Below are 25,750 nucleotides of genomic sequence, written 5' to 3'. Positions count from 1 at the left end.
ATGTGCTTGTCATTAGTGACCTTGCACCTAGATCACATGAAGACTCAATGGAATATTATTAAAAAGTTAGTTTCCTGCTCCCCTAGCTTTGAGACTTTCTAAATGAACATTTGTGGTCAAGCATTTCAGAATGCCCATATTGTGATACCTGATGTTTTTATCAAAGCAAGAAATATAAGCACTAAGGCTTCAAAGAGATACCACCTCCCCCAACCCCAAAACCCCCAAAACAAAGAAAAAGCATCATGCCTGGTGGTATTTTATATTGCTTCTAAAGTGTTAGCTTTTTTTTTCTAGTTAGAAATGGATGACCTTACTGACTTTTCACAAGGGGAAAACCACATTTTGGTATTGTTCTCAAGTTTGTCATTTACAGAAAAACATAGAAATATAAGAAAAGTGGATCATTTACTTTTTTAATCAGTCAAAAATGCCAAGGGCTCTGGACAATGTTAAATTTCACACCATAATGCTATAGACTTGTACATTAAATATAATTACTATCTATACATATGCAAAAATATAAAGTTCTATTTCATACAATAAAACCTTTATAGAAACCATTTTAAAACTAATGAGAACTTCTCAACAAATGCATGAGGTATAAGTCCTTCAGAAGGTTTCTTTAAAGGTTTTTAAACCAACACTAAACCTAAACACTGCCCGTTCACCCTCCCTTGTCAAAAATATTAAACCTCCTACTTAAGCAAATCCCAAAAACTACTGTTATCTCAGTCACTTACTTCCATAATGTTCAGGAGTGATTCAAATCCTCCGTTTTCTTCAAGTATTCCCATGCGCCTCAAATTCCTCAATACAGTACTAACAAGATTGCAGTATTTAGGAATTGTAATTTTACTTTGTCAGAGAACAAGATATTAATGTTGCACTTAAATATTAGTTGAAATAAATATTTAAGAAGAGGTTTCATCTTTGAAAGAGTGCTAAGTACAGTAAAGTCTTAAAATGCAAAACATTGCTATTATCACAAAGTGAAGTAGGTAACAGTTACAGAGTTTTGAGTACTGTAAATAAGGACTCAAGAGGCAGGATTGCACAGGAACTAAAGCTCATCATGGTAGAAGTGTTTGTCATGGAGCTGTCTGCCATAATCTGTGGCTTCGCTGGTAAGGAACAAGTCCTGATTTTCAAGAATCTCTGCTTCGGAGAGCTTTTTGTCACCATTCAAGTCCATTTCTTCGATTAGATGAAGAGCCTTCAATAAAAGATTTCAAGTTTAACATTGAATGCTGACAGCCCACATTACGCAGGTGCTAATTACAAAACAACTAAAGAAAACTATGGCACTTAAGTCTGGCTTAGGCCCTAAACTCATGTGTACCCAGCCACTTTAATCAACTGCCCTATATCTTCTCTGAACCAACACACTATCGGGGTGGAGGAAAGCAGTTTCCCTCTCCTTGAAGTGAGGTGCTCCAGTCCTGCCCCTCTCTTTTTATGAGCTCATCCTCTGAGTCCCTTAGAATAAAGGCACTTCAGAAATAAGAGCTGCTCCCATGGGCTACAAAATCTACACTGGCACTAATTAAGAATGCAGCCGTGGATTCATTCAGTAGAATTTGAGTGCCTACTGTGTGCAGAGCACTATACTAAGCCCTTGGGAAAGTATAGTACACAGTGACATTCCCTGCTCCCGACGAGCAGATGTAATGCCCCATCTAAAATAAACTGACCAGGCAATACAAAAAGGGGCTCACATTCGGTTTAGATCTCATCCTTTTGAAATATTAATCCTCAATGACTACACATCAGAACTCCTAGTTACTGAGATCTTTGTACCCTGTTTTATGTACAAGAACTAAAATGAAAGAGGGTTGACTAATGAGATGCTATGTTAAACTAATTGGAAAGTTAAAAGAACGATGAATGTAAATGAACTCTTCTTACCTCTTCCTGGGCAATTCCCTGATTATTGGGTACCACCCAAGATAAGAGTTCTTGATGATCGAGTTTGCCATCACTGTCTTTATCATAATCGTTCACAAATCGGTCTTTTTCAACAAGTATCCATTCTGGATCTTCGCTTGCAGCTTAAAATGAAAAAAAATGAGACTAGTTAATCGCCAGAGCAACCACCGTATGGAACAGTTAATCTAATACATCATGAGGTCTAATTGTACACAACTTAGAATTTTTAGGGCTTTGAACATGATTGCTACCTTTTTTTAAAAAAAATGCATTACATATTCATTCATTCAATAGTATTGAGCACTTACTATGTGCAGAGCACTGTACTAAGCGCTTGGAATGTACAATTCGGCAACAGAATCCCTGCCCATACATCAAAATTTAAACTTTAATTACTTCTTCCTACTTGTGCTCCATAGCTGATTTTACCCCTTCTGCCCTATTCCAAAATAGTTTATGCTACTGACACCTGGAAGGTTCCATCACTTAAATGTGTCAAATGAACTTTCCTGGGGAAAGTTTCCTTGGGACACTGATACCAATGCATTTCTGCTTACCCTTGAATGCTTTCTGTTCTGAATCCACCACAGCTTTTAGTTCAAGACCAAGATCCAAGAGTTAAGTTTTGGATTTTAATGTCCTGGAATTAATGACCTAAATAGGCATGGGTGCCTTAACCTTGAATGTTACACATTCAAACAAGTAGTTGAGAGCAAATGGTTTTTCACCATTTAGAAGTAGCAATTCAAGTATTTACGGAGCATCTTCTTGGTGCACTGCACCTGGCTTTTGGCGAGTTCAAAACTAGTGACATGTTTCCTGCTTCCAAGGAGCTTACACTCTGACGAAGACAGAAATATTTAACTAGAGTAGTCAAATTGAACAAATATATATACAAGAGTGCTGAGCGTAAGTTCATAAGTATTAGAGTTGGTAGACAAAGGTACATAGCTTTAGGGTATTGGGAATTAGGCATGGAAGGCTTGAAAAGGGATTTTAGGAAGGCTTTGAATGTTGGTAGAGTGGTGGTCTCATTTGGGGAGGAAGAGGGTTCCAGGCGTGGGGAACAGAATGAATGAATGGAAAGAATGGAAGGGGGAAGAGTTTACAGGAAGTAACAGCAAAAAGACAGAGAGGACAAGTTGGGGAATTGACAGAGAAGAATAGCTAGGTAAGGGGAGATAAAATTGGTGGAGAACCTAGAAGCCAGTTGTCAGACGTTTCGCTAAATGTAGTGAGACAGAGGAAGTCAGGGGACAGTGTAGAAGAAAGAACTGTGGGCTACCCAACACCTCAAGAAGGTGATCTGAGAAGTATCGACTGGGGTGAAGATGAGACATCAGGGGGGAGACGTAGCGGTGACATGACCAGAGTTGAGGGAAAGGGACATACTGAAAAGCAGCATGGCCTAGTGGATAGAGCATGGGCCTGGGACTGAGGACCTGGGTTCAAATTCTGACTCCTCTGCTTGCCTGCTGTGTGACTTTGGGTAAGTTCACTTAACTTCTCTGTGCCTCAGATACGTCATCTGTAAAATGAGGATTAAGGGTGATCTTCATGTGGGTCATGGATTGTGTTCAATCTGATTGACCCATAGCTACCCCAGCGCTTAGTACAATGTCTGGCACATAGTAAGTGCTTCAGGTTAGTGGATAGAGCACAGGTATGGGGTCTATTCCTGGCTCCGCCACTTGTCAGCTCTGTGACTTTGGGCAAGTCACTTAACTTCTCTGTGCCTCGGTTCCTCATCTGTAAAATGGGGATCGAGACTGTGAGCCCCATGTGGGACAAGCTGATTACCTTGTATCTCTCCCAGCGCTTAGAACAGTGCTTGGCACATGGTAAGTGCTTAACAAACACCATTGTTGTTGTTATTATTATTATCATCAAATACCACAGTTACCATTATCTGGGAGATAGTTTAAAAAACAAACTCCACCAGTAGGATTGACAGGTTGATTTTAAGAATTGAAAGGCAGCAAGGAGTGGAGGGTGATGCTGCACATCCATCTGCAGATGCTAGAAAGGTGTAAAATACAAAGAAATGCTTGCCCTCAAATCTTAAAGGAAAAATTAAGCAATTTGCCTAGAACCACCCCCCGAAAGGATGCACTCCTTCAAACCTGAAAAATCCATACCCTGAACGCCCAATCTAAAATAAACTTCAGAAGTGATCCATTTTCTCCCTAATGGGAGCTCCCGAAACTGCAATATATCCTTATATGGGCACCAACCACCTTCTCAGAACTTCCGTGCTTACAACTTGCCAAAGACGCTCTGTACATATTCTTACAGACCCTATTCAAGCACTTATTCAACTTCATATCCACTCTTTTTTCTCCTACCTGTAAATTTTGCATCTGTCTCTCAGCTAGACTAAGCTCCTTTAGGAAGGGATCGTGCCTTCCACATCTCTACTGTATCCTCTTAAGTGCTTAGTACAGCATTTTGCACACTGAAGGTAGTCAGTGAATAACTGATAGACTGTGGAGGCAGCAATAACTTCCCACCCCTCTCTCTCCTATTCAATAGATTGAGCAGCAAATCATTCTGTACTAAGTGCTAAGTACTAATGTACTAAGTGCTGGGGCAGACACAAGATAATCAGGTCCCATAGGAGGCTCGCATTCTAAGTAGGAGGGAGAAAAGATACTGAATCTCCATTTGGCAGATAAGGGCACAAAGACGACTGCTGCCCCTATCTCAGTCAAAGCACTCCTAGAATCCCGCTTCCTCCTATAAGCCTTCCCTGGTTGGTTCCCATGCTCCAAGCCACACAACCCACCAGTACAAATCTCCAACACTTTGGTACCATCCTCAGAATTTTTGTGTGCCTGTATATATTGTTAACCCCCACCTTGCATTTCCTTGTTTCGTACTTCCCAAAAAACTCAGTTCACTGCTCAAATACTATTACCTTGGCCAAGAGGATTAAAGGTGTCAGTGGGAGAGCATAGAAAGTGTGGCCCCTCTTTCCAGGCTTCTTAAAAATAGCTTAGGCATTCCATCATGGATTTAAGAAAAACCATTGTCCTCAAGAAAATGTAAGCTACACAATCTATGTACTCCCCACTGAATGCACAAGACAGCATTTTTTTTTTATAAGCCTGGTTATCTTTTGCTACTTTTTTGTGGCAAGATCTTTCCATTTCAAATCCAAGTTCTGGTCTATAAGTTCTATGTTTCTAAACTGGCAGTATAAATCTAATTCTATGACATATATACCTTATAGCACATCTCACACTCAGTTGATTTAAAAGCACAGGTTTGTACAAGGCGAGTGATCCTGGCAAATTTTTAAATGAGTTTAAATAAGTGGCAGATGCTTTACCACCACAGAAATTATGAAAAATATACTAAAAGCTGCAGCATGAGGAAATTCCACCAAATCCACATATAATACGAGGAGCTAACATCAAAACAATTCGAACCATAGGCTTTTGATACGGGTCTTCTCATATGAGTTATTTCCCTACACCCAGAATTTTACTTTAAAGATTGACACCTGCTTTCTTCCCCCAACTGAATCTTTACTCACTCCCTCAATCAGATCAGTTCTGTGAATTTCTTTTATTCCAGGAGTGAACTGAAACAGAGAATAAGATCAGAGTTCAGAGATGCACCTAACTTTCCACTTTCCACTGCAATTACTTTGGCAGAAATAGCCCTCACCCAAATCAAGAAGTCAGCAAGATCTAATGAATGCTTTCTGCCATCACCTATTCCCCCAGATAAAGGCTTCCCATTCAGCCCGTAAATGGGACCACCACTTTCTCAACCCCACACTCTCCCACCCTCACTATTTACTTACTTGAGTCTCGTCTGTAATCGCCAAGGAATTCCTCCAAGCTAACAAATCCATCAGCATTTTTGTCATGTTCATCTAGAGCCTCTTGAATGACAAATTCCTATGCACATTCATTAGAGACAAACCAAACCAATTAGTATAAATAGCCAGATGCTGAATGTATTCACTAGCTTCCTAATCCATACACTGTGCTTCTTCCCCCACTTAATATCTTTTGGTCCATCTACTCTAGCAAGACAGCCGTGGTATACAACTATAACTGTTGAGGAGAATAAACTCTTAAGAAGGATCTATTCTGACAGTGTTGACCCTCTCTTCCCTTCCCCCTCACCATGGGATATGCTGTGACTCACACCCACCACAATTTTAGAAAAAGACTTGCTACTATTTGTCAGTCTGACATACATAGCCCTCACCCCCAGAAAAAGTGAGTCCGTCAATTCCTCACTCCTATCCATGAGAAAATAACTGAGAATGGATCACTTCTTTCCCTAAATAAAGGCTTGTTAGGTTAGGTGAGTAGTGGGAAGAGAAGTTTAAAACACATTGCTAATTCACTCACATACACGCATGCCCTCAGAGCTACTTATTTCTGGATGCAAACATAAAAGGGAAACAAGCTAGGGAAATCTTCCTAGGAAGTACAGTGCTTGGGCTGGAGCTGGTGAGAAAGTATTATTTGAATGCTTCCTCTCGCCCCTTGTTTTTCCAGCCCAGATTATGGCTCTGTGTTGACATTTATCATTCAAATGCATATGTTTTCTCACAACCTTTCTTACATAGTATTGGTGCATGCCTTAGAAAGCAAAGCCTGGCTAAAATGGTTTAAATAATTTGGTGTCTAAATCAGCCCCTGCAAAGTCACATTCTTCCTTACCGTCATATAATCAACTTCTTCCGGGTGCTCAAAAGCAATAAATTCAACCAGATTCAAACCAGGAATGGAATCGCGGTTAGCTTTTTCAAAACGTTTCTTGTCCTTCAGATGAAGCTTAAATTAGGAAGAAAAAGACAAAACGATTAGACCTCCATAAAGTGTATCACTTTTTCTAGTCATGATTAAGCACTATTTACCGTAATCCTCTTTGCCCCTGTACATGAGCGTAGATTCCGGAGGAAGCAGCAATAACATAACTATAGGTCCCTTGGATACTTATGTCAGATACCTAGATCTTGAACACAGTTTTTTTAAAAAACAGTTACATCCACTGCTACTGAGATGGTGCCATATGTTTGAAAGAATAGTCTAGTCTCTTCCATCACCTCATCTTACTGAATTTAGAAGAAGTGTGGCCTAGTGGAAAAGTATAGGCCTAGGAGTCAGAGGACCTGGGTTCTAGTCCCAGCTCCACCACTTGTCTACTGTGTTTCCTTGGACAAATCACTTGACTTCTCTGTACCTTGGTTTCCTTATCTGTGAAATGGGAATTAAGATTCTGAGCCCAATGTGATTCTGAGCCCAATGTAGGTCAGAGACTGAGTCCAATCTAATTATTTTGTATTCTACCCCACACTTAAGTGCTTTACAAATGCCATTAAAAAAACAACAACATACCATTGCCCCTGTGATGTACAGCCTAATTTGCACATTGAGTATTAGCAATCTAAATACAGGTGAAGATACAAATAGAGTCCAAAAAAGGCCACAAACTTTCTTTTCACTGATTGACCTGTAATCTACTTAACTCTGTTATGTTTTCTCAGAAAAGAGCATTTAAAGATATCTGGAATTGTAACAAAATAGGACAATTATCCTAACCTACCTAAAGAAGGGGGTAGAGAGGGAGAAACCTAGAAATACATTTTCTAGTGGACTGTCTCTTCAAGATTTCCAAATAAAGGATTCTTGCCCTGGACTTTTCTTCTTGAATTTTAAGTTGAATGGTGCATTTGCTGTGCTGGGGTTAGGGAGAAGAGTAGGTAAAGAAAAGAAGATTCCAGTTCTTTTTAAACTCTCTGGCCTAGTGGAAAGAGCACAGGATTTGGAGTCAGGAGACTTGGGCTCTAAACCCAGCTCAGCCCCTGCCCGCTGTGTGATCTTGGGTAAATCGCTTATCTTTTCTAAGCCTCAATGTTCGCAAAATGTGACAAAGATTGTGTCTCATCTGACTGTATTGTACTTCTGCACTTGGGTCGCACTTATTGTTAGTCATCAAATATTGAATGCCTTCATTTCCCTTTGACAAGATCTTTCAGGTGGAGTAAAAAGATTCAAGTTTAAGCAGACTCTCAAATTTGGGCCGAGTGTCTCAAGTTGAAATTTTGGGAGGAAGTTTTTGGTTCATAATAGTCTATCCTATTAAAATGGCATCCAATAGATCTCTACTTGTAAGCATTTTAACAAAAACCACTTTACAATATGTAAAATTGGAAGCTTTCCTGCATTACTTAAGAACCGTATGTCGTCATAATGGTGGTATTTAAGCGCTTACATTGTGCAAAGCACTTTTCTAAGCATTGGGGGGTACAATACAAGGTGATCATGTCGTCCCACATGGGCCTCAGTCGTAATCCCCATTTTACAGATGAGGTAACTGGGGCCCAGAGAAGTGAAGTGACTTGCCCAAAGTCACACAGCTGACCAGTGGCGGAGCCGGGATTAGAGCTCATGACCTCTGACTCCCAAGCCCGGGCTCTTTCCACTGAACCACGTTGCTGAGCATGCAAAATAATAAGCATAGGGGAGATAAAAAGGCGAGTAATCTCCACCTCCGACGTTAAAGCAATCCACTTTGGAGTAGAGGACAGAGCTTACTTGAGGTTGAGGGAATCTCAAAACTCAAGGTTTAACTGTCATGAGTGTCTGGATGGGGATGCAAAGACATGTTAGGCTAAGAATGGAGTAAAATTCACCTCCAGTGAAAGATTCTTCACAATATAAGGGCAGATTTCAGTTCTGCTTGAGAATTTGGGAGGAACAAAACTGCCACCTTTTGGTAGATAAACAACTTTACACTGAAGAATGTGCTATATGATGTATGTGGACCCTCTCGTCTTGATTAGAGATACGTAAACTCATATCATTAAGAGATGAATCAACACGCCACGGCTATTAGAATATAGGACAAATGACTTGGGGAAAAAAATTGAGTGCGAAAGACTTTATCACCCTCTTCAGGAGTGCTGAGTAGGGTTTGTCATTACCCGAAAAATGGCTTTAGTGCTCCCAGCACTTCACACTAAAAGGGTGAATACTCTTGAGTTCTGCTGCACTTTCTACCTGGCAACAGATGAATCAGGTTGAGACTGATTTTCTCCAAAAATTCACTTGCTTTTAATTATCAATATAGATTTAGTGTTTGCCTGCAACCTGCAGCCTTGAACTGCTCCTAAGAATTATTTTTAAAGCAAAAAACTATTTTCCGGGCTCATTTTTGCCTCACTGTATTCCAATCAAGCTACGGACTACCAGTCGTCTCGAGCTGCCATTTTGCATTGTTTGGGCACACCAAAAATTAACTGAAGCTCCTACATTTTGCTACTTGTTTCAGAGATCGCCGAGATTCCTGTCACCCCCTGCTTAACAGGGGAGAATAAAGTTATGGAAACCTGCCAAGCTCTTGCAGTGGGAGAAGGGCTTAATCACTCCCAGGGCCGGTATCAGCGAACCCATACACTCATCCAGATGGGACTGCACCACCCCCTGAGGGCCCCAAGCTTGGACTGTTCTCATTTCGGGAATGGTGCAAGCCTTCTCCTCCCCTTGACCCTGGGGCAGCCGGTTGGACTGGTCCGAGCACTCTGACCCAAATGCGTGCCACTAGAATGCCACCTACTCTCATGGCTTGCAGATTCTGCTAAATATGGGCCAGGTGCACCCCTACATCAATGGCAGGAACAGGAAGATGCTGGGCAGCCTCCAGAGGATCAAAGCTTGCTTAGCTGGGCAGCCTGAGGCTGGAACCATTTAAGCTTAGGTCACTGGGGTCCTTTTTGTGTACTTCATTGGAAGCACGAATGGTCAGCAAAGTGTTCAGAACTGAAAGGCAGATCAAGAACCTGATCAAAGTCACTAAAGATCAGTGGTCTGGAAAAGTTAAGGTACCTCCCCACCCCCAGGTTACCCTCACTACTTGTTTCCTTTACTCCCGCTCTCAATTACTATTGTTCTGTAAAATGAAGTTAGCTTGGTACACTTTGAAGACACTCAGCATCGATTATTAAAGGTTCTGGTTTGGCATGAGATGACAAAGGTTGAAAGCCTGCCAAAAAGAGAGAGAGCTACTTCTAGAGAGTATCTCTAGAGAGTATTTCAGAAGCTGGTTCTGTATTTCCAAGGCTTTATTTTGGTGAACAGTCACAGACCCCTTTGGACTATTTTTCTAATCACTGCTAAGTCTCCGTTCATATAATAATAATGTCGGTATTTGTTAAGAGCAAAGTTCAGAGCACTAAGTCCTGGGAAAGATACAGGGTAATCAGGTTGTCCCATGTGAGGCTCACAGTTTTAATCCCCATTTTATAGATGAGGTAACTGAAGCCCAGAGAAGTGAAGTGACTTGCCCAAAGTCACACAGACGACAGGTGGCGGAGCCGGGATTAGAACCTATGCCTCTGACTCCTAAGCCTGTGCTCTTTCCATTGAGCCATGCTGCTTCTCTATGGACGGAAGGGGTTGCAGACTCTGCTCCCTTAACTCCAATCTACTCACTGTACCTTAATCTTGTCTTTTATGCCACCAACCCCTTTGCCCACATCTTCCCCACTGACCTGGAACTCCTTCCCCTTTTATAACTGACAGACCACCACTCTCCCCACCTTCAAAGCCCTCCAAAAACCACATCTCCCCTGAGGTCTTTCCCAATTAAGTCCTCATTTCTCCAATCCCCTCTCTCTTCTGCATCGTCTCTGCACTTGGATCTGAATGCTTTAAGCACTTCATATTAACCCCACCCTCAACCCCACAGCACTTCCGTACTTACCCCTCAATTTATTTCAATTTCAGTCTCCCCCACCCAGACTATAAGCAGGGCATGGGTCTAGCAACTCTGTGGTACTATACTCTTTGGAAACATTAAGAGTTCAATAGATACCATTGAGGGATCGTGACTGGAAGGCTAAAGCCCAACAGGAGACCTTAAATCTCATTTTGGCCATTTCTGCCTCTTTACCCACCTGGCCCTTGCTCTGGTGACTAATGAGAAGTACAAGACTGGAGTTTCACTGCCTCTCCCCACAGACTGAGGCCCCACTGACTAATAGTTATTATCGATCTAACCTTCTCTGTCTAAGCCCTCCTTTCTTCTCCCACCCCCTTCTCTGCCGCTCTTACTTGTTCCTTCATTCATCCTCCCTCCCATCCCCACAGCACATTTGTATAGATCTGTAATTTACCTATTTATATTAATGGTCTGTCCCCCCTCTAGGCTGTGAGCTTATTGTGGGCAGGAATGTGTCTGCTATATTGTTCTCTCCCAAGCACTTAGTACAGTGCTTTGCACCCAGGAAGCGCTCAATGAATAAGATTGAGAGAATGAATGAATAAGAACCTTATCACAAAGGGCTGCAGTTGGGAGAGGCACAATGGGAACAATTTATTTGCAAACTGGATAACCTGCCTTGACAAATCGAGAGCCAAAAGGTTCAGAATACATTTTTCTACAGCAGACAGTTGTGAATAAGATCTCTTTAGACTGTAAGCTTGCTGTGGGCAGGGAATGTCTATCAACTCTGATGCACTTACTTTCTCTTGCGCTTAGCCCAATGCTCTGCACACAGTAAGCACTCAATATCTGTCACTGATTGAGCTATCTTTCTTATCCTTAAATACAGGGCTTTTATCTGCATAAATAGCTTAGTCAGCTAGAAGTCAGCCCCACATTTCTTCTACAAGTATCTCTCACTTTAAGTCTCTTGAACATAATATGCTTTTCTAAAGTGGAACTACACAACTGCGAGATTTTAATAACCTTTACCCACAGAGAGAGAACTTTCTCTGTTCTTTTGGCAGAAGGTATGGGAGAACAAGCAGTGAAGAAATCTGTGCCTCTTTTCCATATCTTAAAGTTCATGACTGATAAGGTTGTTATTGTGCTGAAAAACAATAGTGTAGGAAAATAGACCCATATTATAAAATAGTTATCAGGATCACAACAGACTTACAATGCAGCTTTAAACTTTTATAGAATTTAAGACAATGGGTATTTTGGTCCTAATGGACATTGCAGGAACTCTACAATAGCGTACTAGGTAATAAGTGTTCTATTGCTAAAAACTTGGAATCCAGTGTACTCACAAATGCCACTCCACCAGTGATTAAGGTGGATGACCCCTCCAAGTCAATGGCTAGTAGCCATAAACCAGCAGGGCTGGATAGGCGGTTGTCTAGAGGCCTTACCTCTTTGGAAGTACAGTAAGAGAACAGCACTTCTCACTATCTCCACCTTCCTCCAGTTCTCTCCTCTTCTCTGGCCATAGTTAGCCCCAACCAAGTTGGTCTGGGAATAAGGCCAACAGGCTACCACTTGCGCTTGGGGGCTGGGAGGGTAGGGAGAGAAGGCTAATAAATAAAAATCCACCCTTATTTGTGGAGTCTGAAGGTGAATACACTGTTAAATGGAAGCCCCTTCTTGCCACATGTGGCGATGGAACCCCAGGTTGGCTCCTCTGCTACAAACTCTATCTGTTAAGGCTCTTATCTTCGCAGATTTCCTCACTTCTAGAATTTTTTAGATTTGTGAAAGTGACCTTTGTAAGGTGAACTGCCTCTGAAGTCTGCCCAGTGCTAAAGTCTGGAAAGAAAAGAGCAATTTGAATGGAAAAATTAAAGAGGAGAGCTTGCTGAACATAGTTTGACCTAGTTTGTTATCAATGTAGTCTGACATCTATAAAGAAAAAAATGATTTAAATTACATGCTTTCCATATGGACTTTATTCCTCTAGCTTCCTTCAAAAAAGGGTATGAGTTGGTTTTTATGACTATTTACAAGCAATGTTAAGATAGCTCAGAATAAAATCCTAGCAATGTAGTTTTGCTCCAGAGACGGGCAAAAAAGGAGAGAAAGGAATGAATGCTCCCTTAGGCAATACAGGACCGGCTCATAGATGACTTGTGATCATTTATGGAGGACAAAAGAGGGAAGCCAAGTGCAGTCATAACTTCGAATACAGATATTTACCTGTCTAAAAGATTCCTCTTCTGCATCGTCCAGGACAGTGTTCTCGTCAAAGTCAATCACACGGTCGTACATTTGAATATTGTACTCCTCCCACGTGACAACTCCATCACCATCTTTATCGTATTCGACAAACTGCTGTTTCGCTTCTTGCATAGCATAATGTTTAAAAGATAGCTGGATCCAGGAACTGAGTTCGTCTGTCAAGATTGTCCACAACAGGGAAAGAGGCCTTAGTGTGAGTTGTTAAATATTTGCCTGCTCGGTAAAATACAAATAATCACTCATTACAGTTGGTAATATTGACTGAGTATCCATTGTAGGGCAATTGCGCTAAACTAAGCACAAAACAAAGACATTACCTGTCCAGAAGGAGCTTGTACTCTAAATGGGAAAAGACAGAAATTAAAATACTTACGAATAGTTATTCAAGTAATTGAATGTACAGTTGACTAGCATATGCGCAAAAGTGCTCAAGCTAGGAGGAATTGCCAGGAACTAGTCAGGGAAGGCTTGCGTTATGAGGTGGGATTGTAGTCTATTGGATTCAGGAAAAGAAGCGGCATCAGGAAGCAAAAAGAAGTGATGATTCATATCTACAGGGGAAAGTTAGTTTCACAGTAGGCACTTCATTCGACAAGCTTCCTTCAAAGCCCTCTCAAATCCAGCTTGTAAGAAAACCACGATAACTAGTTTCTAGCCTACTGATGCACTTGACTGCTAAGTCAGCATTTAGAACACAGAAGAGATCAACCAGTCGCATTTATTGAGCGCTTACTTTGTGCAGAGCACTGTACTCTACCAAGCGCTTAATACAATACAGAAGAATTAGCAAACACATTCCCTGCCCATAATGAGCTTACAGGCTAGAATGGGAGGCAGACATTAACTCAAATAATTCATAATATCCTATTTAAAGATGTGCATAGTGCTGTGGAGTGGGGGGCGAAACGAATATCAAGTGTCCAAAGGTCACAGATTGAAGCGCATAGATACAGAAAGAGCGAGATGGGGAAAAGAGGGCTTCGGAGGAGATGTGACCGCCGTAATGCTTTGAAGGTGGAGAGAGTGGTGATCTGGTGTAAATGGAAGGGGAGGGAGTTCCAGACTAGGGGGAAACCGTGGAAAAGGGGTTGGCGGCAAGACAGTTGAGATGGGGGCACAGTGAGTAAGCTGGCACTAGAGGAGCAGAGTGTGCGGGATGGGTTGTAAGAGGAGATTAGTGAGACGAGGCGAACCGATTGTTTTAAAGTCAATGCTAAGGAATTTCTGTTTGATGCAGAAGTGGATAGGCAACGACTGGAGGTCGTTGAGGAGTGGGGAGACACGAGCTGCATGTTTTGGTTCAGAAGATCAGTTTTCCTATTAAATTCCCCAAAGTGGGGGCTTCACCCAATTATAGGAGCCCTACTGCCTCAAGACCACTGACCTCTGTTTGACTCGAGGGAGCCCACTGGTAGCTTATACATTGCAAATTTAGCCCTTCAAGTTCCAGGCAACCCAACCTTAAAATGTTTGTCGAGATTATCAGAGTGGAACAAGATACTCGGAGATGCAAAAACAAAAAAAATGAGTCAAGATATTTTCAGGACATTCCTGAAGTTAGCAAACAGGTAAAGAAAAGCATTGATTCTACTTTTGCTACGTCTCTAGAATGCACCCTTTCCTCTTCGTCTCCAGCCCTGATCTCTCTCCCCCTCTGCAATCTCGCATTTCCACTTGCCTTCAAGACGTCTCTACTTGGTTGTACTCTAGTCGCCTCAAGCTTAACATGTCCAAAACTGAACTCCTCATCTTCCCACCCAAATCCTGTCCTCCCGGACTTTCCCATCACTGTAGACGGCACCACCCTCCTTCCTGTCTCAAAAGTCCATAACCTTGGCTTTATCCTTGACTTCTCTCTCTCCATCAATCCACAGATTCAATCGATCACTAAATCCTCTGGGTCCCACCTTCACAATATCGCTAAAATTCACCCTTTCCTCTCCATCCAAACCAAGTTAAAATAATCGCTGATCCTATACCACCTGGATTACTGCATCAGCCTCCTTGCTGACCTTCCAGCCTCCTGCCTCTCCCCACTCCAGTCCACACTTCACTCTGCTCCTCGGATCATTCTTCTACAAAAACCTTTTCAGGACGTATTTCCCCAATCGTCAAAAAACTCCAGTAGTTGCCCACCCACCTCTGCAACAAACTCCTCACGACTGGCTTTAAAGCATTCCATCACCTTGGCCCCTTCTGCCTCACCCCGCTATTCTCCTACAGTCCAGCCCACACACTTCGCTCCTCTAGTGTTACCCTTCTCACTGTGCCTCGGTCTAGCCTGTCTCACCACCGACCCCTGGCCCAAGTCCTGCTTCTGGCCTAGAACGCCCTCCCTCCTCAGATCTGACAGGCAATCACTCTTCCCCACTTCAAAGCCTCATTGAAGGCACATCTCCTTCAAGAGGCCTTCCCCGACTAAGCCCCACTTTTATCTCCCACTCCCTTCTGCATCATTTATGCACTAGGGCCTGCACCCTTTGAGCACTTGGTATTCAACCCACCCTCAGCCCTACAGCACTTACATACATATCCATAATGTATTTATATTATTGTCTGTCTCTCCCTCTAGGCTACAAAGCTCACTGTAGGCAGGGAGTGTGTCTATCAACTCTGTTGTACTATAGGCTTCCAAGCATTTAGTATGGTGCTCTGCACACAAGTGCTCAATTAATCAACAAATACCATCGGTTGATTCAAAATCCTCTTAAAATCTCAAGAGGCCTCCCCCAGCTAGGCCCTCATTTCCCTATTTGCACTTTCTCCTGCATCACCTATGCACTCGAGACGGTAAGCTCGGGGTATGTACAGTGTATTGCGATCAGCAGCATTACTAGTATCTACGGTAAGTCTAGTAAGAGTGACCTAATCAAATTGGTGCCCTTAGGGCCGAAGGTAAAACAGGCTTGGGTTCAAATATGGAGACTGATCAGGTATACTCCTTAAGAACTTTATATTCACCCAGAGTCCTACTGCACTTGTGCACACATCCTTATACCCTGCCATTTCTCCTATGTGTAATTTATTTCAATGCCTCTAAAATCCTCTAGACTGTAAACTCCTTGTGGGAAGACAGTGTGTCTACCAACTCTGTTGTATTGTACTCTCCCAAGCACTTTAGTACAGTACTCAGTCCACGGTAAGTACTCAGATACCAGTGACTGACTCATTAATTGACGTGGAGGAGCTGACGCTTATTCGAATGAGTGCAAAGGAACGCAGGGGGACAAAGAAGCAGCCCTGAGACAAGAAGAGGAAAAGAGGGGAATAGAATCAAGCCTCCGCTAGAGCTGGAAGCTGCAGAGACTATCTGTCCCTGGTTGTATTGCGATCCACAGGTTAGAACGCCCCGTGTTAACAGATCTAGGAGAACTAATGACATAATGAAAACAAAAGTCAAGGTATAATCTCTGCCTGCTGTGTACCTGGTCTTGGGAGCCTGGCAAAAGGAGCTGTTGGCAGAACACCATGTTCTGACCTAGAGACAAGAGAACCATGACAACACCCCTCCTAAGAACACAGCAGTAAGGCAAAGCGGGTCTACCCCTGCACTGTTCAAATCCTGGGAAAGGCTGGAGGGAACTCTGGTTACCACCGCAAACCTGAAATACTAAGAAGGTCTATAAGAACTCCAGTCCCACCAATATGAAACAAACAAAAAAATCACCATCTTCTCCAGGCCTTCCCCAACACCAACACCCTCCCTTATGCATCACCTTTAAACAATTTGATACTCACCCCACCCCAACCCTACAAAAAACTTATACACATCCTTACAATCTACATTTTCCCTATCATCATTCATTTTAGATGTCTGCCTCTCCCATTAGAATGTAAAGCCCCTTGAAGGGAGGAATCACATCTACAAACTACTGTAGTGTGATCTCCCAAGCACTTACAACAGTATTCTGCACACAGAAAATGCTTAATACCAGAGATGAGTGATCAATGGGGAACTTCTCTGTGCCGTTTAGGTCTGTAACATACTTGTTAAAGAACCTGATCAATCTCCATATTTGAACCCAAGCCTGTTTTACCTTCGGCCCTAAGGGCACCAATTTGATTAGGTCACTCTTACTTGACTTACCGTAGATACTAGTAATGCTGCTGATCGCAATACACTGTACTACACACTTGGGAAAGTAAACACATAAATACAAGACCTGAGTTTGCACTCATGATATTAGTTGGCTTTTTCATCTCTGCCTCTACTTCGGAGGCTCCCTAGGTGAAGGTTGAGCTCTCCTTATCGATATGCTCAAAGGTAAGCATATAATGAATCAATCAGTGGTATTACTTGAGCGCTGTGTATACAGCCCTGTACTAAGCGCTTTGGAGATAATAAAACTACAATATAGGAGTTGCTGGACATCGCCTGTGTTTAAAATGATTGCTTTAGTCATTCAGTCATTTGAGTTTAAGTAGAGCTAAAGGTGGAGAGATGTTGAGAATTACCCGCAGTTCAGTTTTCATGGCTGAATACTGACTAGATTGCCCAGGCCACTCCTGGTCCTTTGAGGGTAAATATAAGTTGCAAGTCAGTCAGTCAATCGTATTTAATAATGTTGGTATTTGTTAAGTGTTTACTATGTGCAGGGCACTGTTCTAAGCGCTGGGGTAGATATACGGTAACCAGGTTGTCCCGTGAGGCTCACAGTCTTCATCCCCATTTTACAGATGAGGGAACTGAGGCACAGAGAAGTGAAGTGACTTGCCCACAGTCACACAGCTGACAAGTAGCAGACCGGGGATTTGAACCCGTGACCTCTGACTCCCAAGCCCGGGCTCTTGTCACTGAGCCACGCTGCTATTTACTGAGCGATACAGCTGCGTAGAATACTGTATTAAGTCCTTGGGGGAGTACAATATAACAGACACATTCCCTGCCCACGAGGTTCAGTCTAAGAGAGACGGACATTAATATAACTAAATAAATGACAAATATGTACCTAAGTGCTGTGGGGCTGGGAGGTGAGGCTGAATTAAGGGAACAAGTCGCGGCGAAGTGGAAGAAAAGGAAAAGAGAGCGTAGTCAGGGTAGTCCTTGGAGATGTGCCTTCAATAAGGCTTTGGGGGTGGAGGAGGGAGAGTAATTGTCAGTTGGACATGAAAAGGGACGGCGTTCCAGGCCAGAGGTAGGATGTGGGGGGAGATGTCGGCGTTGAGATAGAAGACATCGAGGTATAGTGACAAAGTCAGCATTAGAGGAGTAAAGGGTGCGGGTCGGGTTGTAGTAGGAGAGTAGCAAGGTGAGGTAAGAGGGGGCAAGGTGATTGAGTGCTTTAAAACCGACGGTGCAGATCTTCTGCTTGACGTGTATGGGCAACCAAACCGACAGTGAAGATCTTCTGTTTGACGTGTATGGGCAACCACTGGAGGTTCTTGAGGAGTGGGGAAGGTCAGAGGCATTGCAAGTTACTTCTGGGACCTAGGCAAGTTACTCCGGTGACAGTCCCGCTATATAACTGGTAGAGAAAACCCCCTCTAAACTGCAAGCTCACTGTGAGCAGGAAGTGTGTCTGTTATACTGTACTCTCGAGAGCTTAGTACAGTGCTAGGCACATAGTAAGCGCTAGTAAATATGACTGACTCACACCTGGGGCCTCACCAAGAGGCAGTTGGGGAGTTAACGGCCTCCTTTCCAAGACACGGAGCTACCACTCCAGCTGCCTAGAAATGGGTCGATTTGCAGTTGAATAATAATAATAATGTTGGTATTTGTTAAGCGCTTACTATGTGCAGAGCACTGTTCTAAGCGTAAGCGCTGGGGTAGATACAGGGTTATCAGGTTGTCCCATGTGAGGCTCACAGTTAATCCCCATTTTACAGATGAGGTAACTGAGGCACAGAGAAGTTAAGTGACTTGCCCACAGTCACCCAGCTGACAAGTGGCAGAGCCGGGAGTCGAACCCATGACTTCTGACTCCGAAGCCCAGGCTCTTTCCACTGAGCCACGCTGCTTCCCTAAAGTAGAAGTGGCCCGGCTGTCAGTTTAGTTTGTATGTTCCGGACTGGCCACGGCGGGCTTTTTTCTGCTGCCGACGGCCACCGCCCAGCTTGCCCCTGCGAGTGATGAACTGTTAATTTGCATCACATAAGTATATATATTTTCAAATACGTTTACCTATTTTTATGTTCACGCCAGAACTTTTTAAATCATGTTTCCAAGCAGAATTGAATCCCTTAACGTTCCCAAAAAAAAAGAAGGTTCACAGCTTGCTTTTTAAAAAAACTTTATAAAAGAAGGACTAAGGTATTTACATTAGCAACAAGTACATTCAAAACACATCCTAAGGGTTAACTGAGCCACAAGACATCTCTGATTCTTCCTTACCCCTCAAACTGTCCTGCTTCTGGAAAAACTATAAAGGAAAATATCCACGTTTAACAGGCGCGCTCTCTCAAAAGGTTTACGTGGCACCGTCTCCAAGGGAGCTGCTATTCTCGCAGTTAGAGTGAGATGTCCTTACCGTCCGTAAGTAAGCCATCCGAGTCCAAGTCTATCTTCTTTATGATTGCTTTCAGTCTTTTCTGTTGCTCTTCTGGGGCGAGCTTATCGTATTCATCTGCTTCTTCCTTTTTTAGGAGGAGAAATCCGAGGAGTTAGGGGAGAGGGACGGGTGCGGACCAACTTTTGCACAGTTGAAGCCCGAGTCTGCAGAGGAGACAGCGGCTCTTTTGTATTTTCCAGCAGGCCGCCCTAGATTGACCCTTCCAATTCTGGGATGGGGAAAGGTGGACCCTGAGAGGGCCACCATCCTCCCCTAAATCCGAAAGGGACCCCTTCCTTCCTTCAGTTAATTGTGGAATTAAGTGCTTACTATGTGCTAGACAGTGTATTAAGCGCTGGAGCAGGCACAAGGCAGTTGGGTTGGACACAGTCCTTGTCTCCCAGTCTCATTTTACAGATAAGGGAACTGAGGCACAGAGAAGTGAAAGTGAAGTGTCTTGTCCAAGGTCACACAGCAGACGAGTGGCAGAGCTGGGATTAGAACTCATGACCTCCTGACTCCCAGACCTATGCTCTATCCACTGCGCTTCTCAATCGTATTTACTGGGTGCTTACTGTGTCCAGAGCCCCTTATTAAGTGCTCAGTACTAACTCCGACCTCCTCAGATAATAATAATGTTGGTATTTGTTAAGCGCTTACTATGCGCAGAGCACGGTTCTAAGCGCTGGGGTAGATACAGGGTAATCGGGTTGTCCCACGTGAGGCTCACGGTTAATCCCCATTTTCCAGATGAGGTAACTGAGGCACAGAGAAGTGAAGTGACCTGCCCACAGTCACACAGCTGACAAGTGGCAGAGCCGGGATTTGAACGCATGACCTCTGACTCCCAAGCCCGGGCTCTTTCCACTGAGCCACGCTGCATGGTGCAGTGGATAGAGCACAGGCCTGGAAGTCAGAAGGTCATGGGTTCTAATCCCAGCTCTGCCACTTGTCTGCTGGGTGACCTTGGTCAAATCGCTTCACTTCTCTGTGCCTCAGTTCCCTCATCTGTAAAATGGGGATTGAGACCGTGAGCACCATGTGGGACAGGAACTGTGACCAACTCCATTTGCTTGTAACCCCCCCAGGGCTTAGAAGAGTGCTTGGTACAAAGCAAGCCCTTAAATACCACCAATAATTAATAGTTGGAGGATAGAGTGGCTGGCTTTTTGGAAGAAGCTGTGCCTCGCTGGTGCTTTACTGAGGTAACAGTTGTAAATTCTTTCACCTCACACTCCCCCAGCCTAAAGCGGCCAACCCTGCCGAAGCCTGAGCCATAAGGGGGCTCGTGAAAGCGACGACGGAGAAGACAGCAGGACGTAGTGGCTAGAGCCGAGTCTGGGAGTCAAAAGGTCATGGGTTAATAATGTGGGTATTCGTTAAGCGCTTCCTATGTGCCGAGCACTGTTCTAAGCGTTGGGGGAGACACAGGGGAATCAGGTTGTCCCACGTGGGGCTCACAGTCTTAATCCCCATTTTACAGATGAGGGAACTGAGGCACAGAGAAGTTGTGACTTGCCCACAGTGACACATCTGACAAGGGGCCCAGCCGGGATTCGAACCCATGACCTCTGACTCCAAAGCCTGTGCTCTTTCCACTGAGCCACGCTGCTTCTCATCTCAACTCTGCCACTTGTCTGCTGTGTGAACTTGGGCAAGCCACTTTGTTTCTCTGTGCCTCAGTTACCTCATCTGTAAAATGGGGATTAAGACTGTGAGCCCCACATGGGACAGGGACTGTGTCCAACCCGATCTGTTTGTATCCGCCCCAGCGCTTAGTAAAGGGGTAAGTGCTTAACAAGGACCATCATTCATTTGTATTTATTGAGCCCTTACTGTGTGCAGAGCACTGTACTAAGTGCTTGGAAAGTACAATTCAGCAACAGATAGAGATAATCCCTGCCCAACAATGGGCTCACAGTCCAAATTGGGGAGACAGACGATAAAACAAGTAGTCAGGGGTCAATCACATCAAGATAAATAGAATCATAGACACAGGCACATCATTAATAAAATAGAGTACTATAATACTCTAAATACTATATACAAATATGCCATTCAAATACATCACAATAATAACAACGAAGACAGTCCCCTCCAGACTGTAAGTGATCGGGGACTGACTCTACTTCTGTATAGTAGAGAAGCAGCGTGGCTCAGTGGAAAGAGCATGGGCTTTGGAGTCAGAGGTCATGAGTTCAAATCCCAGCTCTGCCACTTGTCAGCTGTGTGACTGCGGGCAAATCACTTCACTTCTCTGTGCCTCAGTTACCTCATCTGTAAAATGGGGATTAAGACTGTGAGCCCCACGTGGGACAACCTGATTCCCCTGTGTCTACCCCAGCGCTTAGAACAGTGCTCTGCACATAGTAAGCGCTTAACTGCCAACATTATTATTGTATTTTCCAAGCGCTTAGTACAGTGTTCTGCACACAGTAAGCACTCAAAACAAAAGAAGCAGCATGGTTTTGTGGAGCAAGCCCAGGTTTGGGAGTCAGAGGTCACGGGTTCTGATCCCGGCTCCGCCACTTGCCAGCTATGTGATTTTTGGGCAAGTCACTTCCCTGGGCCTCAGTACCCTCAGCTGGACAATGGGGATGAAGCCTGTGAGGCCCATGCGGGACAACCTGATGGGCTGGCGTCCACCCCGGCGCTTAGAACAGTGCTTTGCACATAGTAAGCACTTAACTGATACCATCATTATTATTATTATAAATGATATAGAGAAGCAGCGTGAGTCAGAGGTCATGGGTTCGAATCCCAGCTCTGCCCTTTGTCAGCTGGGTGACTGTGGGCAAGTCACTGCACTTCTCTGGGCCTCAGTTCCCTCATCTATAAAATGGGGATTAACTGTGAGCCTCATGTGGGACAACCTGTCGACCATCCCCTACACTGTCGACCATCCCCTCCTCCTCCATACCTTATCTCACCTTGGCTTCACGGACTCTGTCCTCTCCTGGTTCTCCTCTTACCTCTCTGGCCGATCATTCTCGGTCTCCTACGCTGGAGCCTCCTCCCCCTCCCATCCTTTAACTGTTGGAGTTCCTCAAGGGTCAGTTCTTGGCCCTCTTCTGTTCTCCATTTACACTCACTCCCTCGGTGAACTCATTCGCTCTCACGGCTTTGACTACCATCTCTACGCAGATGACACGCAGATCTACATCTCCGCCCCTGTCCTCTCCCCCTCCCTTCAGGCTCGCATCTCCTCCTGCCTCCGGGACGTCTCCACCTGGATGTCGGCCCGCCACCTAAAACTCAACATGAGCAAGACTGAGCTCCTCATCTTCCCTCCCAAGCCCGGTCCGCTCCCAGACTTCTCCATCACCGTGGATGGCACGACCATCCTTCCCGTCCCGCAGGCCCGCAATCTCGGTGTCATCCTTGACTCGTCCCTCTCGTTCACCCCACGCATCCTATCCGTTACCGAGACCTGCCGGTTTCACCTCTACAATATCGCCAAGATCCGCCCTTTCCTCTCCACCCAAACGGCTACCTTACTATTACGGGCTCTCGTTATATCCCGGCTAGACTACTGTGTCAGCCTTCTCTCTGACCTCCCTTCCTCCTCTCTCGCCCCGCTCCGGTCTATTCTTCACTCCGCTGCCCGGCTCATCTTCCTGCAGAAACGATCTGGGCATGTCACTCCCCTTCTTAAACAACTCCAGTGGTTGCCTATCGACCTCCGCTCCAAACAAAAACTCCTCACTCTAGGCTTCGAGGCTCTCCGTCACCTTGCCCCTTCCTACCTCTCCTCCCTCCTCTCTTTCTACCGCCCACCCCGCACGCTCCGCTCCTCCGCCGCCCACCTCCTCGCCGTCCCTCGGTCTCGCCTATCCCGCCGTCGACCCCTGGGTCACGTCCTCCCGCGGTCCCGGAACGCCCTCCCTCCTCACCTCCGCCAAACTGATTCTCTTTCCCTCTTCAAAACCTTACTTAAAAATCACCTCCTCCAAGAGCCCTTCCCAGACTGAGCTCCTCTTCCCCCTCTACTCCCTCTGCCATCCCCCCTTTACCTCTCCGCAGCTAAAGCCTCATTTTCCCCTTTTCCCTCTGCTCCTCCACCTCTCCCTTCCCATCCCCACAGCACCGTACTCGTCCGCTCAACTGTATATATTTTCGTTACCCTATTTATTTTGTTAATGAATTGTACATCGCCTTGATTCTATTTAGTTGCCATTGTTTTTATGAGATGTTCTTCCCCTTGACGCTGTTTAGTGCCATTGTTCTCGTCTGTCCGTCTCCCCCAATTAGACTGTAAGCCCGTCAAACGGCAGGGACTGTCTCTATCTGTTGCCGACTTGTTCATCCCAAGCGCTTAGTACAGTGCTCTGCACATAGTAAGCGCTCAATAAATACTATTGAATGAATGAATGAACAACCTGATGACTATCTACCCCAGAGCTTAGAACAGTGCTCTGCACATAGTAAGCGCTTAAGTACCAACATTGTAGAGAAGCAGCTTGGCTTAGTGGAAAGAGCCCGGGTTTGGGAGTCCGAGGTCATGGGTTCGAATCCCAACTCTGCCCCTTGTTAGCTGTGTGACTGTGGGCAAGTCATTTCACGTCTCTGGGCTTCAGTTCCCTCATCTGTCAAATGGGGATGAAGACTGTGAGCCCCACGGGGGACAACATGATGACCTTGTATCCTCTCCAGCGTTTAGAACAGTGTTTGACACATAGTAAGCGCTTAACAAATGCCATCATTATAGTCACTTCACTTCTCTGGGCCTCAGTTACCTCCTCTGTAAAATGGGGCTGAAGACTGTGAGCCTCATGTGGGACAACCTCATTCCCCTGTATCTACCCCAGCGCTTAGAACAGTGCTCTGCACATAGTAAGCGCTTAACAAATACCAGCATTATTATTATTATTCCCTGGGCCTCAGTTCCCTCATCTGTCAAATGGGGATGAAGACTGTGAGCCTCACGTGGGACAACCTGATGACCTTGTATTTTCCCCCATCGCTTAGAACAGTGCTCAGCACATAGTAAGCGCTTAACAAATACCATAATTATTATTATTCTCTGTGCCTCAGTTCCCTCATCTGTCAAATGGGGATGAAGACTGTGAGCCTCATGTGGGACTACCTGGTTACCTTGTATTCCCCCATCGCTTAGAACAGTGCTCAGCACATAGTAAGCGCTTAACAAATACCACAATTATTATTATTATTCTCTGGGGCTCAGTTCCCTCATCTGTCAAATGGGGCTGAAGACTGGGCGCCCCACGTGGGACCACCTGATGACCCTGGATCTCTCCCAGCGCTTAGAACAGTGCTTGGCACATAATAGGCGCTTGACAAATACCAACATTATTATTAAATAGGAATGAATGAATGACTGAATGAATGAAAACCCCCCAGGCCTCGCTGCCCCTCAGCTCTCCCCCCCTTTTGTCCCGGGACAAAGCGAGCGGCGCGCGTGCGCAGAAGGGCCGGGGGGGGGGGGGGAGAGGAGAGAGGCGAGGGGGGCGCATGCGCAGAAAGGCCCGGGGGGGGGGGCCCGCGGCGCGCTTGCGCAGAAGGGCAGGGGGAACAGGCACGCGGCGCGCGTGCGCAGAAGGACCGGTGTGGGGGGGGGGGGAGCGCGGCGCGCGTGCGCAGAAGCCGGCGCGCTGGCTCACCTGGCCACCCAGCAGCGCCTCCCGATCGTAGTCGGAGCGGTGCTCGCCCCGCGGGTAGTGCTGCTCCTGCTGCTCTTGCTGCTGCTGCTCCTCCTCCTCCGCCTCCCCGCCGGCGCCCGCCGCCGCCGCCCACCCCCCGACCAGCAGCCCCAGGAGCACCACGGCCCCGCGGCCGAGCTGCATCGCCGCCAAACGACCGACGGCCGCTGGACGACGGGGGAACAAGAGTCGATCGGCGGCTCCGCACCCCGCCCGCCCCCTTTTTCTCCGCAGCCGCGCGGGCCGGAGGGGCGGGGGCGGGGCCGAGCCTCTGATTGGGCCGCAGGGCGGGGCCGGGGGCGGGGCCGAGCTTCTGATTGGGCCGCCGGGCGGGGCCCGGGTCGAGCCTCTGATTGGTCCGCCGGGCGGGGCCGGGGGCGTGATCGGGCTTTTGATTGGTCCAGCAGGTGGCACCGGTGGCGTGGTCGAGCTTCTGATTGGTCCGCCAGCCGGGCCGGGGGCGTGGCCGAGCTTCTGATTGGTCCGTCGCCCGGGCCTGGAGGAGAAGCGGCCACGTGACGGGGAGAGGGCGGAGCCCCCCGGGATTCATCCTCAGCCTGCGAAGTCCCCGGGAAAATAATCATCATTAGGATAATAATAATGATGGTATTTGTTATGCGCTTCCTATGTGCCAAGCACTGTGCTAAGCGCTGGGGGAGATCCAGGGTCATCAGGTTGTCCCACGTGGGGCTCACAGTCTTC

General features: G+C 45.6%; 1 protein-coding gene across 1 annotated transcript; it reads right to left on the bottom strand.

The window, feature by feature from the left end:
• Positions 1-395: 395 nt before the first annotated feature.
• On the bottom strand, positions 396-25,268 carry RCN2 (reticulocalbin 2). Its single transcript, XM_029066299.2, has 7 exons — positions 25,010-25,268; positions 19,368-19,473; positions 12,856-13,052; positions 6,615-6,728; positions 5,741-5,837; positions 1,909-2,051; positions 396-1,216 (listed from the first exon to the last, which is right to left on the bottom strand). Exons 1-7 carry the CDS (start codon positions 25,190-25,192, stop codon positions 1,064-1,066), a joined length of 993 nt encoding a protein of 330 aa, XP_028922132.1. The 5' UTR covers positions 25,193-25,268; the 3' UTR covers positions 396-1,063.
• Positions 25,269-25,750: the final 482 nt, after the last annotated feature.

Source organism: Ornithorhynchus anatinus, chromosome 5 (genome assembly GCF_004115215.2).
Source record: "Ornithorhynchus anatinus isolate Pmale09 chromosome 5, mOrnAna1.pri.v4, whole genome shotgun sequence".
Classification (NCBI taxonomy): Eukaryota; Metazoa; Chordata; class Mammalia; order Monotremata; family Ornithorhynchidae; genus Ornithorhynchus; species Ornithorhynchus anatinus.
The sequence above is the reverse complement of the archived record's forward strand: the minus strand, read 5'-3'. Positions and strand labels throughout refer to the sequence as shown.